The sequence below is a fragment of the Lates calcarifer genome, linkage group LG4, assembly GCF_001640805.2.
Source record: "Lates calcarifer isolate ASB-BC8 linkage group LG4, TLL_Latcal_v3, whole genome shotgun sequence".
Taxonomy (NCBI): Eukaryota; Metazoa; Chordata; class Actinopteri; family Centropomidae; genus Lates; species Lates calcarifer.
In genome coordinates, this window is record NC_066836.1 from 7353715 (window position 1) to 7371175 (window position 17461).

Below are 17461 nucleotides of genomic sequence, written 5' to 3' on the forward strand. Positions count from 1 at the left end.
AAATGTTTCTGCGCTGATAGTTCCTTCTCAAGGCTAGAAAAGCACGATATCCCCTGATAACTGGAAGTCATTATGTATTTACACAGGCTCCTCTGGCCAATGGTTGAGGTGTATGTCAAACAAGTTAGTTGTAATAATTCTCATGTTTTCATAGTTTTTGGGGCGGGGATTTGGATGACTGTGCACCTGCTAACTGTCACCAAAAATATTCTCAGTGTGAAGACAATGCTTCTTTTGATTTGTGGTGCAGTGTTTTTCTTCAGGTTAGCGCTCAAGGGTTTAAATGAAAAGCCGAATTTGTGTTGGCTTTACTTCTGACTTAACATGAAAATCTACGCTTCAGGTCACTGAGATAACAACCTTAGAATATCCATCAATACACATTTCTGGTATGAGCCAAAGCTTGGGCAAGATTCCTTTGGTTTTTCCCTTTTTCTCTGAGTCAACACTGGAGGAATTTTAAGTCCTAGAAAGTTAGCGTTTGGTCACAACCCTGCCTCACTATTGAAACTCTGCACAGTGTGATTTGTGTATAATTTGGCCCGAGGATATCAGAGTGACTCATGGTGTTAGAATGAGATATTTGTTAGCAAATAATTTGTTTCATGTTGTGATGCTGACTTCATTACTCTAGCACAGAGATGGCTGCTTTATTTCAAAATGCTTGGCTCTGGACACAGTTCTGAGACATCAGTTCTGTTTGGATCAACAGTGTACCTGTGGATTTATTCGACTGGTTTATGCTCCCAAACAGCACCTGTAAAGCTTTGTGTATCTCCCCTGTCCCTCTCTCTTTCTCCCTCCCTCATGCATCACTTCACTCGTCTCCAAACTCATTGGCCTATGTTTATACACGACTGACCCCACACACCTGACGCATTTCCTCCGTGGATGGGGTATTTATTTAGATTGCAGTCTGGAGTGCCTGATACCTTCCAAAAGCACAGCCATCTGCTCCTCATTTGGCGCTCAAGGCTCAAAGGCTAAAATACTGGTTTGAATTGGAGGAGATGTGAACGCAAGATCCTCAACAACAACACCCCTCGTTTTATCTCCAGCCAACTGTAGATTGAATCATCATGAAATACCTCTGCTGTGATAATGCTATTTAACCGGGGTTAATGTTGTCTTAGCACCATCTAAACCAATTGTGAACTTTCTGAAATCCCCCTAAAAGATTGAAAAACACTTGCTTCAGCAGAGCAATCTGCCCAATTGAGGCTATTACCAATCTCCCGCTTAAGATGGCAGACTCTCTTGCAGCAGAAGGTAAATGTAAGCCCTTGCTCAGGCCAAAGCATCCTTTAGTGCTCCTGGAGCTAGAGCCAGGGAGATTATCATGTCAAGAGTAATCCGACTCGGCCCACAAGCACAACTATGGAGGAGGAGGAGCAACAGTTGAGGGGGGGAGGCAGGCAGAGGCATCAGAGAAGCTCTCTGCTCCACTTACGGTAACCACGCTCTCCCTCCCCACCCTAACCCATCTTCTCGACCTACCGAGTTCCCCTGCCTGGAACTAAAGAGAAGACCTGCTCCTGAAAGAAGGTAAGGAGATGTGCATTATCTTGCCAACACCGTTCTTGTATGAAGATAAAATGCTCTGATGGTGAGTGAGTTTCATGACAGATGGAGTAAAAGTTATGGCATCTGAAAGATCTTTTCATTGCATGACCACTGTACCTCAGTTTTGCTCTGTTCCTCTGTTTCAGGCTCAAGTTTGTGTGAAAAAGGGGACCAAAAGTTCTTTATGGAGAAGGATGATGACAGTAGTTTTCTGAAGTGAAGCAGATGTCAAGTCCTCGGCTTCTCTAAACACCGGTCTATCCTCTTGAATGGATCAATCTGCCATGAAGCCATGAAGCCCATGCTTATATTTGGAGGAATGTTGATTTTGATCTTTGCAACCTAAAAGAGTTCTATGGAAGTGCAAATATGATAAAAGAATAATACAGCCTGGACCTGAATCAAGTCAGGACACCTCCCGTACTTGCAGGCACAGGGAGTTGAGATGCTTTTCAGGGGAACAAGCAGGCATCCTGCCCTCGCGCCTCGCCTGTGATGATGATGGACTTACCTAGCCAGCACTTGCCTGTGGAGGTCAGCTGAAGACGACGCCACGCAGCTAAGTCTGGATTAGCCGGCCGAACGGTAAGGACACCACATCTTCTTTTGTTAGTTTAAGCCAGCAGCTTATGGGGAAGGCGTTAGGTGCCGCTGACAGGGATGCCTCACCAAGCGCTTGAGTGGCAGAAAAAACACGTTGGATTATCTGTATCAACAAGCGGCCCTTGCAGGAACCACATGTCAATAGCGCACAGCAGCCTGTCACGAAATGTTTGCAAAGCGGTTACCACTGATTACAAGAGGCATGCCGCTATGTTGGAAAAGCAGTAAGAAAAAGAAATTATTATATTTTCCTTGCAGAATTTGAACAAACTTTCTCTACACAGGCAAGTTTATTTTGTCAGGGAGGAATATATTTTCTTTTTGTGTCACCTATCCAACATGGTGGTTTGCCTCATTAACATGCATAATGGCTTTCCAAATAATCTCTGGCTTTCCTCTCCCTAAGGTTAGAGCACCACTGAGAGATTTTACATTATAGTGATTTCAGCTATCTATTTTACTTATTTTCTCTCATTTCATAAATTTTTTTTTTCTTTTTTTTTTTTGCAGAGCTGCACCTTTAATAGCTTAAATAATTAAGAAGATTGGGATCAAATTGCCAAACTTGTTATCTAAAAATATAATGGAAGTACTCTGAGAGAAACTTGATGATACTCACTGTGGGCATTTTACTGAAGTGATGATCCCCTCCTCACTAAGCCCATATCATACGTAGAGATTATGCTGTATCTAGCGGAGCCCCGAGAGGCCGGATAGAGGTTAAGCCTAAAGTCAATTGAGCTGTTCAACTTTCATAACCTGCCAAAGCTGGTCATAAGTGGAGGAAACTGAGGGGGAAGCTGAACTGGTGCACCCCTCTTCATTGTCTCATCAACATTTTTTTTTTTTTGGCCAGATTTTTGATAAGATATTCATCGTGCTTAAAATAAAGATTTCTCTTAGTCTGAGGAAAGCATAGGCTTTTAAAGATATAAAAAGTAATCACATTTCAGATGTTTGTACTTGCTTGTGCTTGCTAGCATGGGTCATGTTTGAAAGTGGTATTCAACGTGTGCCAGATGGCCGTCAACCTTTTGTAACAGCAACATCAACATGTTAAACATGGGTTTAGAGCCAATGCCGTTGTGTTAAAAGAGGATCTGGCATAGACAGATTAGCAGCCAGAATAGCAGCTCACAGACTCTTCTTTAGAAAGCGGCTGAGACAACATAAATCTTACGCCCAGGTTGCATAAAAATGATGAGGCAAGTTGATGTGTCCTTGCCAACTCTCAGGTAACCCTGCTTTGTCTGCTCAAAAAACTGTTTAAATGCATGTCACAACTATACCTTAACTCAACTCTTCCCTTTATAGCAAAGGGCAGGTGTCCAATGTGCATCTATCTATCTTCTCCTCACACCTCATTAACGCCACCCTAACAGCAACAGGTCTGAGATGAGAGATTTCGTGCTAGGCTGTCGGGTCACTGGATTAATCTTAATAAATCCGTGGGACATGATAGTAGGCCATCCAAAATAAAATTGAAGCTTTTTAAGCCACTTACCTACTTCCTGTAAAAAGATGCAGGGATCATGTTTAGAATTTGTAGAATGTGTGTAAAAATGATCACTATTCTGGCATTGCCCACAGATGTTTTTTTCCTCTTTTTTGCTTCTCAATAATGAACAGCAGCTTTCTCACTAACAAGGAACAGGCTTGTTTTAATTATCCTATGGTTACTGAGTGACAGAGTCGGAGCCAACTGAAGTGGCTGCCCAGCAAAATTACAGCACAGTCTAACCTAAGCCTTTTTCAGTTGCATTAGAACCAAGGCTGGATTTAGAACAGCCAATCCTGGCTCAGAACATCCACTTTATTTTACAGCCTTTTGGCCCACCCCGGTGCCAACCCAACAGATCTAACTCGCAGAGCTTGTCACTTTTCTTCTTCATTATTCTGACTGAGAGCAGGACAGGTTTTAGAAGGAGAAGCGGAAGCAGCCTGCTGGTGCTCTTTCGGTGGGCCCTGCATGCTGGCCTAACCCCTGAGTTAGAGGTGTCTGATGGATTAACACAGACACACACACACATACATACAGCAAGTCCCGGGCTCCGCCACCAACACTGCAGCCAGGTGTTAACCCACGTGACTGCAGATAAAGCCCGGCAGGCATTAGTGCTAATCCCGCCCTGATCTTTGGAATATGTCCCTATTACCTCCCCAAGCACTCTCTAGCTGTCCCCAGGCCTCCTGATGCTCACTTAAGAGGGAAAAGACAAGACAAGGCCTCTCTAGGACTCCCTAAAGCACGTTGTTTCGTTGCAACAACACAGTAGGTGCCTTTCCCACTGTTTGTTATACTCCTGTTATCTTTTTAGTGCAGGTATTTATGGGGTGTGTTCAGAGAAGCACAGAGACAGCTGGTCACATGGGTGGAGCTGAGCTGAAACACACAGCGTGGTAATAATGTTCTTTAGGTAGAGGCCTCAGGTTGTGCAGTGGCAAATACACAATAGTTAGACCTGTGGACATTTCTAGATATCAAGAAGCAGCATTATTATGTAAGCTGGATTATCTAGTGTTATGTGATGGTGCTGCTGGGAGTGTGTGTGCGCCCTGGATGTGAAGTGGGTGTCTGGACAATAATGGAAGGTTGGACTTTAGCCTCTATTTCTACACAAGCCCATGTCATATGATTTGGGAAAAGGGAAACCACGCAAGTGCCGTATGTGTGTGTGTGTTTATGGTATGTGTGAGTCACAGCAAGGGAGAGAGAGAGAGAGAGAGAGTGAGACAGAACAGGCTGTATTTAGGGAATGTACAGGAACAAATGCTACAGAGTGGTGGCACATAAAAGTTGGTATCTGCTTTTTTCCAGCACAAAGAAGCTCTTCATTCACGCCTTTTCTGTGATCCTCTCTTGTTGTAAACATGTCACACTGGTCAAGATCCAAGCAAGCTGACAAGAAGGCCCCCCCCTGTCTGCCGGCTTCATTCAAAAGTGTTAACCACAGACGCCCCTTATCCCCATTTTGACAGATCTCTAGTTCATCTTCCATAGGCTGTGGCATTCTGTTGAGTGTTGCCTTCTGGCATGGAGGGAGGGGAGGACATGGGTGCCATGCTACTGTAATTACATTAGCGCCAGCTTAGCACTGCCACGGCCACTGACCCAATTATTCCTTTGACAACATCAATTTTATTGTGTCACTTGAAATAATGCGATCTTTGAGTCACAACAAGAGCTCGGTTGAGGCTTGAGGATCTCCAACTGTCCGATGCATACATTTGAGAATACATAATGTCTCAGGAATGGCTTTGACAGACTTTGAAAATCTTGGCCAAGCTGTTCACTTTCATGGTTTGCCTCAAACATGTTAATGATCCTCTGAGACTGTTTTCACTCTGTTGGTAGTTTTTCAGGTGACATATGGCTGACAGCAAAGATCAGGTGTACTATTTCTTACATACCTACCATTCACGCCCAGTCTCCCTATAAACACAAAATCCTAATGAAGACTTTCATGCACGTGAACTTTGTCTTTTCTTCTCGTGAATAGATGATTTTCTCCATTTGTTCTGGGCCTCACGCCTTTGACCAGCCTTATTTCCACACACAGGAGCATGCATGGGCACATCAGCACTGATGCTCTGTGAGGGCCAGGCATGTTGCGGTTGTGTGGGAGCTGTTTTAGTTGTCTTTGCGACTCATCTGCACTTTTATGTCTCTGTTTGAGGATGGCTTTTCCTTCTGCTGGAGAGTCCTCTGGGGTTCCGCTATATCCTCTGTGTTGCTGCTGGTCTCTGTTTGCTGGAAAACAGCAGCATTTGTCCTTTCAGGAAGTGGACTCCTCATTCATGTCTTTCCATTGCTCTTGTAAGAAAACCCCCGTGCTCCTTTCCCCCTATCAATATCTGTATATTTATGTCCATGACAGCAGAGGCCAGTGGTGGATATTAAATGTCTGTGCTGATTAATCATCCGTGACCATCTGAACAAGCTGCAGAATGCTCCTTGGCACTTTTATTGGTGCCAATCGACTGCAGATGGAACTAATGTATTTCTGAGTGGAGCAATTATCACAATCAAACTGTCTGCAGGGACATGAGATCAGTGTTTGATGACCAGTCTTTGTCCAGTGTCAGAGACTGAGACATCGGAGGACTCATCTGTTTTTTACAAGCTAATTGTTTTATCAAGATGAGCCACGGAGCAAACAGGCTGAGGACATTGATGTATCACGGCCGTGTGAAACAGCGAACTCTGTGGATGAGTAATTGTCCCATACTGACCTATTAATAGCACAAGAAAACAATGATCTCATCCTTTGCCATACATCATAACAAACTGGCTCTTTTTAAATTGATGATTTATCATATTTAGAGCAGCAGCACTAAGATTTCTGGTGTTAGAATCTGGTGTTGAACCAACAGAAACAAAATTAAACTTTCCATTGAGGCTTCTATCTGTCATCTATGGCAGCAACAGCGAGAGACAAACTTTAAACGTATAGACGGGCATCGAGTAACATTCTGCAGGAGCTGCTGTTCCACCTTTGATTTACATACACTGTGCAATAAATGAGATTGTTAGCTGAAATGTTTGACTTCCAAATGAATACCATTCTACCCCTTCATTGTGCAGAGGCTGCTTACCACGTCAAACCCATATGGAATTATGAGTGATGAGTCAAGCTTTGACTGATAGGACTGGTTGTACCTGTTTATATGCTGTTTATACCACTGCAGCTCGTGTGTGCAGCTCTTTCCCTCTGCGGTGTCCAAAACACTCAGATACAGTGGAGCACTGTCTAAATTTGCCTATAGTTCCTCTTTTGTTTTACTTACTTCATAGCAAGAAGTAAAATTCCACAAGAAAACCAAAATGATCCAACTTTATTTATACATTTTTCATGTTTAATGTGATCTGCAGAAGCAGGCCACACGCTGAAAGTGCAAACTTCCAAAAATTATTCTTTTCAGATTTTCGTCTCTATAATAAACTACACAAAGATATGTGACATTTTGTCCCACTGTAAACAATCCAGCAGTCTGTATATGTACGCTACAGAATCCAGTCTGGCAAAACACTTTGTAACGCTGGTCTGGATTTGCTGTTAGTCCCTGCCAGTATACCATTTCCGGCTCTGGGGAAATGTTTTGCTCACTGGTGACATGATATGAAAAATACAAAGATGTGAGCTTGTAAAACCTCTCAAATACCTGTGCAATGGTAATAAGGAAAGAGAAAGCATAAGGAATAACTCTTCCAGATTTAGTTTTGTGGCAGCTGTGAGGGGAAGGGTTGTATAAGATGAAGGGATGTACAAGTACACATGTTCACTGAGGCCTCATCATACATAGCACTGAAAATAGGAGTGGCTAAGAGATTCCTGTAAGAGAAGAAATGGATTTTCCCCCCTTTAAAAGGATATTGCGGGAACACTATTTCTACAAAAAAGTGTTTTTTTCTTCAGAAAAGAAAAGAGGCATCTCACTCTCATCAGTTATTTTTGATATAATACACATACTTTTATGAGGTTTCATTGGGAGAGGGCTTGCACAACTCATCCAGCATGCCTTCAGTTTAAATAAAAAATTAGCAGCAATGTTTTTTCACCCTCAGGCTGCCTCGATACAACTTTAAACACACACTGCATTCTCAGGTGTCAGCAAGTGATGTCAAACTCACAGATCATGAACCCTCTTAGAGTGAAAATGAGCTGACAGCAGAATCAGAAAAAGTAAACTGACAGTAAAATAAAAGCCCTGTCAGAAAAACCTCAGCTGAGAGAAGAGGATTTACGGCAAGGTCATTGAAATGTGATGGCACAGAAGATAACAATTACAGCATTGTTCTCTGTGCTTTAATGTGACAAGTTTAGAAGACGATTTACATGACTGAATGTGTGACTGTTTGAACACTGCCTGACGTTTATGCGTTCTGCCTCTCTCAACAGAGTTTCAATGCTCCTCCACGTTCTAAGATGAAGTTATGGAAAGGTGCTACTTTTGCCTTCATGCTCTGTGGTGCAGCCCTGTCCATCCTCCTCGTTAGAAACATGGCCACTATCGGACAGCTCAAACCTAAGACGAAATATCCACACACATCTTCGTCCTCATCAAGTCCGTCGTCATTGTCAGAATCAACACCGAGAACCTCACCCCCATCACCCTCATCACCCTTATCATCATCATCATCATCATCCTTAATGTCATCCTCAGCAGAATCGGCAGCGCTGTCCTGGCAGACGGGTGGTCCTCATCGGAGAATCCGCTCAGCAGACGACATGAACTCTCTCCTCTCAGAGTGTAAGATAAACTGTTATTTTCTTCCTTCTTTGTCTGGTCTGAGATAAGGTGTCGTGTGAAAGGGCTGCTGGGGTTCAGACAGAACACTTAGTACCAGACAGAGCACTTAGTATCTCCTTCTTCTTGTTTATAAAACAGGTTTTAATGTCTCACAATAACCTGCAGTCATTTAGCACCTCATAGTTCACTGGCTCTCTACTCTAGCCTGTAGGAGAAGATAATATGCCCAGTTTCCTTTGGTTTCAATTGACTGAACTCTAAGGCATTCATCAACAAATTAGCCTCTTGGGATTCTCATTCTCACTTTCTGTGATGATGATGGTGATAAGACCACTTTATCCTGTCAGCTGCTGCTATCTCTGTGAGCCATCTGCCCTCTTGACATATCTGATTATTGAGAATTTTATCAACATTACATGGGAATGAGATTTTTATCTCCTCTCTGTTAGTTTCCATGATGTTCCAGAGCTTCACTGAGGGCGAGCTTCAGCATGTGGTCGGGACCCTGCTAGACAGGAAGAGAAGGAAGAGCCGACGCCTGGGCGAGAGCCAGGTCCGAAGGACTAAAAGAGCCCGGAGGCCAAAGCCCTGCTCTCTGAGGGAGCTGGAACTGACCGTGAGTGAACTGGGTCTCGGCTACGAGAGCGACGAGACAGTGCTGCTGCGCTACTGCAGTGGCAAATGCACGGCCCACCGGCGCAACTACGACATCACCATGGAGCACATGATGAAGACAGGCTTCAGGAAGAAGGGCCGCAAGGACAAGGTCAGCAACGGGCCCTGCTGCCGGCCAACCGCATTTGAAAAAGACTTTTCCTTCCTGGACAATAAGAGCCGCTATCACACGATACAGAATGTGTCAGCAAAGAACTGTGGGTGTGTATGACCCCAGAGAAATGGACTTATTAATTCTTCATGCTGCTCTCAGCCTCTGCTGGAAGAGTTGAACGAGGATGCTGTTAAAAGATAAACAAAGAAAACTATGGAATATAATCTCAAGGAGAGGAGGACAGAATGGGAATATGTTTATGGCTGCGCCACAGCGGCTTGGGACCAAATCACATGGACAGCATGTGCTGTGTTTGTGTGGATTCCATGTAAAAAGACAGAAAATGACTGTTGATAACAAACATTTTTATTATCTTTTCTATCTGTGTAGTAACACTGTAAACTGTGGTGTAACAACAATGTAGCAACATTATGTTTGTGATATTACATTTGAGTAGTAGTACATGCAATAGACTCATGATAATGGTGAGCTATGGTGGACTAGATTATTGCTGTTACTACACTTCATATACATGGGCGTTAAATAAGTCCAAATCTTGTAGTTTACATAATTATAATGGTGACAGTAAATCACCTTTCAGGCAAAAAGAAGTGCTCAAAAGCCAATTTCAAAGCCATAAATAACACAAACTAACCCAGATAAAAATATATTTAATGCACCAATGTTTACTTCAAGTTCTGTGCAGGACAGTTTGGACTATTGACCTAATTATCGTCCTGCAATGAGCTGTCTCCAGAGAGTATATTGACTTAAGGGTGTGTTGAATTGTTAACACAGGGAATGACTTTGTGACCTATTTGTACTCATTACTGTTACTGATTGCAGTGTTATTACACAGGTAAAAGAAGTGTTATTGATAAGAATTTGACCATGAAAAAAAATCCTTTTCTATAGCTCCAGGTTTGATACCCACCTTTAATAAGTGTTTTGTATATTGATGTTGTGTAGTTTAATGACGAGGACCTGCTTCAAAACACATAAACACAATCTCACTTTAGTAATAGGACAATATGAAAATTTCTCCCATCTGTTCTCCATTGAATAGCTCAATTTTTAAGAAAAAAAAATACTTCTTCCAAATATCATATTATTGTAATTACCCATAATCCTCTGGAATTATTTTCCTCAAAGAATTGCCAAAACACACCAAGTCAATTCAACACACATGATGAATTCACAAACTTAGATTAATAAACATCACATGTCTCAAATTGCAGGTGATATAACCTCTTTAATATCGTCTCTGGATGTAATTTGTGGACATTTACACACAGAGTTTTTAGCTAATCTGAGGCTAAAGTGTGAAAGAGAAGAATGGTTTTAATGATGAGTAGTGGCATGTTTTTTTTTTATCGCTGACAGAAAACTAATTATGAAGTAGAGACGTGATCTGGAAGTGTTTCCACCCATCCATTAAACCCTGTAACTTGCTATGATCCAAAGCCCACAGTACAGCCTTGTATTGGCCCATCAAATGCCTCCTTGTTGGATTGCCTGGTAGACTTTTAGGGGAAAAATAAGCTGTTGAAATGAATTATGAAGCATCTTTTTCAACTCTGACAATCTTTATTTGGTTTGAACCCACTGCAACTGTTTACGTGAAGTACAATAAATTATGTTTTTGTTTTTTCTTTTTTTTCAGAAGAGGTGCAGTGCAGGGCGCGGATGCGGTGCATCTTTATTGTAGTTTATATTGTATTTATTTGGGAAGTAAATTATGGTTTTGCATATTTATTTAGATTACCACACAGGAACGGGACAGCTTATTATCATTAAGCAACTGTGCCAAAAAATGTTTTATCTAACATTCTATATTGACTGCTGAATAAACATAATTTCAGAGGTATGGGTGTTCATCATTTCTCTCAAACTATTCATCTTTGGGTGTCAGATATTCTGTACTCAGATTGTATTTAAAACAAGTAAATACCTAATAATAAAACTCTTATCATTGCAGCTGCTGTTAATGAAGAAAGAAAGTACTATAAAAACCCTGTGAGGATTACAGCTGCAGGAGGATGTGCTGACAATCAGATTACACTAAATGAACCATATGGTAGATTAAAAACACAGCCCCTTTGTCATGCTACTATATAAATATTTCTTAATGATACTGGCTCTTCCTCTGAAATCATTTGTTACATTAGCAGCTCAGCAGCAAGTGTACTAAACAGCAGTGGTGACATAACCATATACAACAGGGCATGTGACCAGACAGTTTGATCCCTCTGAGGCAGGAGAAATCAGCAGCTAGTGGGGGATGTGACTGTGATGAATTATTGACAGAAATTAAATTAAACAGAGTAAGATTCGTATTATAAATATTAAAGGATAAAGTTGTCAGCAAATCCCATGAAAAGACCAATAATGAACTGATCCCAGTAACAAGTGTGTAGCCAAAGCCTGTCACATCTTATTCCTCTACTACTTATTTCTCTACTGTGGCAATAGCTATATACTATACTGTAGATATCTATTGCCACAGCTATTGAGTGACATGTTACTCCACTGCAATGAAAATGGGAATTGTAGTTTATTTTGAGTCAATCCCACATACATTGTAGTGCTGCCATTAATACTCACCTAAATGTTCATTAATCCACAGCTAAAAATAGTCCCCAACATATGACCTGTTTACTTCGTTTTGAGAAAGAAAGAAAGACTACAGGACCCAGCTGTTTAAAGAAACCACTGAGCCTTAAAAAGATTTAAGTCTTCAGTAAGAAATAATAGGCTTGGGTCGAGTGTCACAGAGAGGTTGGTCAGAAAGTAAATGACAGACTAATATAAGTAGTTTTGGTATGGAATTTGTTTACATTAAAAAAAAATATCAGAAAACACCAACCTCATTCTTGCAGAGTGCACCCTCTGTGGAAATATTAAAAGAGGGCCTTTAGGGAATGATTTTTGTAAAATGCATCTCTTTTGGACCAGAACATTGTGTCTGGAAAAAGTAAACTTTTCAAAGATGAACATAAACAATCTTGTTTTTAGCTCGACTTCTATGCAGTTTTGAATTTAACTGAAAGTTTTTTTTACAAGGGTTTCATGGGGCCCCATGAGTTGCAGAACTTTGCCCAACCCCTTAAGGAGTCTGAAATTCCTTTGGTTTATATTTGAAGAGTTTTGGCTTAGATTTGTACAGGTGTTCAGATATTTACCTCTTGGATTTCTGCCTGCATCCCAATACAATGGAAATGAAGAGAATCTAGCTTGTACTCGTCACAGCACTGAAAAATTACAATGGAAAAATTCTACAGTAATTCGTCTTTCCAGAAACAGCAGTCTGGTTGGTTACTTTAGATAATCCACAAAACAAGTTGTGAACAGTTGACTTATGACATTCAGTGCATCAGTCTCATCTACACCTGACTAAGTTTTTACAGTAATTTTGCTAGCACCATATTTCTGCCTTTGACACAGGAAGCACTGGATGTCCCTATTCTTCCACTTAAACTCCATAGTATAGGGGTAGAGGCAGCAATTTCAGACAGAAATCTCAAGACCTGTCTGCATGGCTAGATAATGCTATAAGTAAAAAGAGGAATGAAAACTTAAGTGTGGATTTATCATTCAGCAGCTGCTATACATCTTGCACTTTGAAGGGGCATAATTCTTGTTAAAACTCTCTATAGGTCTTTTTCACAGTAGACATTTGAACATGTCATAGCAGGTAAAGCACAGGTGTAATTGATGTCATTAATTGTAGCTGCATTCCTTTCATGTGTGTCAGGTTCAGGGCTCAGGTTATTGTGCACACTGATTCCCTGACGTGGCTTGCTGTGATACCTAAATGGAAAAAGACTCCATCACCGATTTAATGAGTTAGACCTGGAGAAGGCAAAATGTTTTGCTGCAAAAAAGGTATGTTGCTATTACTGTTACTACTGAAATGCACTCTGGGATGTCACTGACTGGAGGGGAAGCAGAGGAGACAGGTATAGGGAATGTGGTTTAATCAGAAAAGCCAACAACAACAACAGTTCATGACAACTCTCACAATGCACTGAAAATCACAGTTTGATACTATAAAACAGTGTGTGACTATCAGGGCAGGAATTTGGCATTGAATTAAACAGGAAAATAAACACACCAAAACAGAGTTTTCATGTGACAACAGTGATATATACAGTATATAGTGTATTGTTTTGGAATGAGTTATGTGGAGGTAATTCAAGAACACTTTGTTTGAGGTATATGCTGCCCTGCAGATGCCAGTTCTGACTTGGAGACATACATTATATACTGAAAGTCTGGTACTGTGCTGTATGTGATGGGTGATGGGTGTGCTTCCTTCTCGGCCCACCCATGCTAACAATCTGCACACTAGATTGCACTTTGGATGTAAATTATCTTAAATTTAATATGTTATCACTGTATTTCACCTCATGAGTATCATTTATTCTAAGCAGGAAAATCCTCCTCCTGAGTTTTACATGCATGAAGACGAAGTGCTTGTTTTCCCCAGGAGACACAAATCCCAGCAAAGGCCAGACAACACAACTTACACAACTTCCTGCACAGTTTCAATGAGGCAACGCAACCTCCTGGAGTTTACACCATGACTGCAGGCATTTGGAGGTAAGACAGAAGTCAGCTTGAGTTATCTGAGTTTAGAGACGATCAGAGGCAGGTCACACAGAATGATGTGGCTGATGTATGGTCCGGGGTACTGTTGTATATTTGTGGGGGGAAAAAATAATCCTTCCCCTTTGGGTTTTATTTGGCCAAGTGGAGCACATGTTTCAATTTGACTGTGACTTACTGTATTTACTACAGCTGTGGGGGGAGAGATGACTTCAACAGTTTGTATTTTGAGCAATTTCACATTTTAAAGCCAACAACAGGAATAACAAAGAAGAACATGAGTCCCTCACATCAAAGGCACATCACCCTCAAACATTTGGATGCAATAAAATCCAATATATGATGAATTTACTCCTGAAATGGCAACTTTCATTCCAGCTACTAGAGGAAAGAGAAAAACTTGGATAGCATTCCTCCAGCAAGTTGTATTTACATAGTTTTCTTTATGTGATTTCCTGATATTTTTTTTTACTCAAAGCACACCAAATATGCTTTAAAAATGTTTATAGCTGCATTAAAAGTGGAACCACTTTACCACTGATATAAACAGACATTTCCGCTACTTGCCACTGCAGCAAATGGTCTTCAACCAAAACATCTACAGACCGACTGCAGAGAACCAGAGAGACCTTTGGGAATGAAAACACGATAGCTGGTTAATCAAAGCAACACTGGTGGGAAAATCAAATTGCGTAAGAACACATGGCAGCCATTTGATTACAAAGTATGATTAATCTACAGGAATTCGTACCACTTTTGGAGGGTGGTTTGACATTTTCAAAGAAATAATCATTAAAGCTATTTGTTTTTTCCTGATAATAATGACAGGTTAGACCTTGGGCCAGTGGGAGTTAATGAACTCCAAATTGAAAGATGTGAAACAAGGGGCTTAAACTGAGCAGAGAAGATGCTCAGTGAGACAAAATTAACCCATTTCTCCCCTTATTCTATCCTAAGTGTTTGTTGTTGTTTTTTTCCTGCAGGTTTTAATCTGTCACTACATTGTGCTCGCAAACTGAACTGTCAGCTGTCTGTACGTTTGTGTCTGAAAAAAGCAGATTTTAGTAAAAATTAATGATTATTTATGTTTGCAGATTTAAAGGAAACCCCCTCAATATTTGTGTCAACATTCTAGCTTGTTGGAGGATAATAGTGTTAGTGTATACAAGACATCTGTTGTTGCTAACAGCACTGACAAGATCTACAATAAACATGCCAAACTTTTACAACCCCCTCCCATGTCCAGCTGCAGCCTGTTGGTGAGTTCAGACATCTTTAGAGGAAGACAGTGGGATGGAGGATGCAGCAGTGACTCTGGAGGACCCAAACAGCCTGAACAACTGCAGCGAGCAGGTGTTTCTCCTCTTCCTGAGCAACTCTGAACTCTCCAAAGATGAATTAACACAATCCATTTTGGCTGTTTGTTTTTTTTTTTTTAAATATATAATGAAATTATTACAAGAAGACATTGGGTGTTACATTTTTAATTACATTATAAGATTTATACAGGATTGGTTTTGGAGGGAAAATGTTAGGTCGTGGATACATCATTTTATTATAAAGATAGATGTGTACAGGTCATAGAAATGTACTTGCTGACTCATATTCATTCATAATTATCGTACATCTTGCAACGCATATAAATATTTAAAACTTTTAAACCTAAATAATCATTAATAATTCACTGAATTTATATAACTGCTAATTGAACCATTCATGTTTCCAAGAGGAACTGTTCAATGGACATGTCAGCTCATAATGGGTGACTGTCATATGCCATGTAAACAGTGTTAATTTATAGCCTGGGGCAAAGTAAGGTGACAAGGTCTCTTATCTGATGGGGTCCAGATGGGCTGCTGGTGGGTTCAGCATAGCTCCCTGATCGGCTGGTCTCAGTTTGACGCTGTGGTACTAGAAGTGCAAAAGCTGCTTAATTTGGCAACGTTGTCTCAAAATAGATCTTGAACGGCACCATCTCTGCTGTTGAAAAGAATGATGTTCATTCTGTGAGCAGGCTAGCGTGAGTGTGGCTGAACAGAGGATCTACTGTTTTCTGGTTTTGATGTCCTTCCGTCAGAGGCAGTGTCTTTTTTAGAGCCTCTGCAAACACTCTCACTTGGTTCTTTTTGAGGTGAATGTGGTTGCGGAGATGCTGCTGATAGCTGCCTCTGTGGAGAGCTTTGGGACATTTGGCAGATGGGTATTGTTTAACAAACAGCCTTCATGTTGATGATGCTACGCTGAGCTATGTCAGGCCTCTGTAGGGAAGCTGACAGTTATCTTTGCCTCAGGATAATCCTTTCTTTCATTTTGTGCTACTTGCTGTAGTGCTATTGTTGGCTTTTATTTTTTGCTGTTGGGTCATTATATTCTCCACACCCTGAAACCTTCGAACTACTCCCTTCTCACTGGATTTCCTTTACATTATGGCTTCACACTTCAAACACTGTATGGGCAGGGAAGAGGTGTTTTAACTTAAAATGCTTTTGATTTGAGTCAGATTTGGGGGGAAAAAAGTGAGCTGTGCGTGCCAGGGTGTTTATTTTCAAAGTAGTTGGTAGTGTGAGTGTTTCTAGTATGCATGAGTGTTTTGTAGGGGCTTTGGGGTGGGGCGGTGATTGGGAGTGGCGGTGAATGGAATAGGGGGGATTAGAGGGAGGAGAGGGAGAAGTGGGGCAAGGTGTATCACTGGAAGGCTGGAGGAAATGGTGATCCAGAGGATCAACTCTCTCACTCTGGCACAGATCCTCTGCCCCCTTCTCCACCACAAACACACACTGTATCATGTTGAATATGTGTTTTATTGTATGAACCTCAATCTGTGTTTATTTGAGAACAGTGTTTGAGTCAGATAAGAAAGTCAAATCCACAATAAAGCACTGACAGGACATCTTTGGATAATATTATTCAACATGCTAAATTTCAAAAGATGACATGATTTCACACTGCCCAGAATGGTCAGACACCCTGTTGTGTCCACATATTTTTGCTCAAAGCACTTATGAATATGAGGGAGGAGGGCTGGAACTTTTGCTGAGTAGCGATTTCAACATTTCTGCTGAAAAACCTTGAAGCAGTCTAAAATTCATAAATAAATCCTTCTGTATTAGAAAGTACAGAATCTGTTTGATATTTGAGCTACTGTAGCTTTTACACCTCACAGCTCCCCCTTGTGGACATATTGAGGAATGGCAATTAAGGAAAAAAAAAAAACAATAACTAGGGTTACTGTAGTTCATATCCAAGTGTCAGGGATGAATGCAGCAGTCACTTTCAATTCAGCACATTTAATTAAGAACTGAACACTTACATTAAACATACAACAAAAGTGAAAGCGTAAACAATGCTCTGTGATCAAATAACCACAAACCAGTTGACTTATAATGAATATTCAGCCCTGACAGTCTGAAACAAAAGGGCAGATACCTGATTTACCCACTTGGTAATTTGAGCCTTGATTGGAGAGAGTATTTATATTATCACAAAGCATAGGAATGTACAGTAATTATAGTTTAATCTGAAAACGAATAGAGAGGACAGATGAGATGTTTCATTTCAGCAGTTTACAACACAATGGAATAATAATAGAATAATATGTTTATATGCATGGCAAATAGCTACTAGTCTTGTGCAATCGACTGAAAAATGAGAGGACCACTTTCAATG

The 17461-nt window shown here is 40.9% G+C and overlaps 1 protein-coding gene and 1 long non-coding RNA gene across 3 annotated transcripts; both read left to right on the top strand.

Annotated features, from left to right (window-relative positions):
* The first annotated feature begins 1313 nt into the window (after positions 1–1313).
* Positions 1314–11093, top strand: LOC108884196 (neurturin). Of its 2 annotated transcripts, XM_018677916.2 has the most exons (4): positions 1314–1545; positions 1710–2148; positions 8067–8418; positions 8868–11093. In XM_018677916.2, the coding sequence occupies exons 3-4, from the start codon at positions 8094–8096 to the stop codon at positions 9302–9304; spliced, it is 762 nt and encodes a 253-aa protein (XP_018533432.1). In that variant the 5' UTR covers positions 1314–1545; positions 1710–2148; positions 8067–8093; the 3' UTR covers positions 9305–11093. The 2 variants fall into 2 exon arrangements, with proteins under 2 accessions (XP_018533432.1, XP_050925872.1); XM_051069915.1 differs by lacking the exon at positions 1314–1545 and having other exon boundaries at positions 1666–2148.
* A 1851-nt stretch (positions 11094–12944) lies between these two features.
* LOC108884133 (uncharacterized) lies at positions 12945–15413 on the top strand. Its single transcript, XR_001960983.2, has 3 exons — positions 12945–13072; positions 13677–13789; positions 15042–15413. It is a non-coding gene; the product is annotated as an uncharacterized LOC108884133 (long non-coding RNA).
* Positions 15414–17461: the final 2048 nt, after the last annotated feature.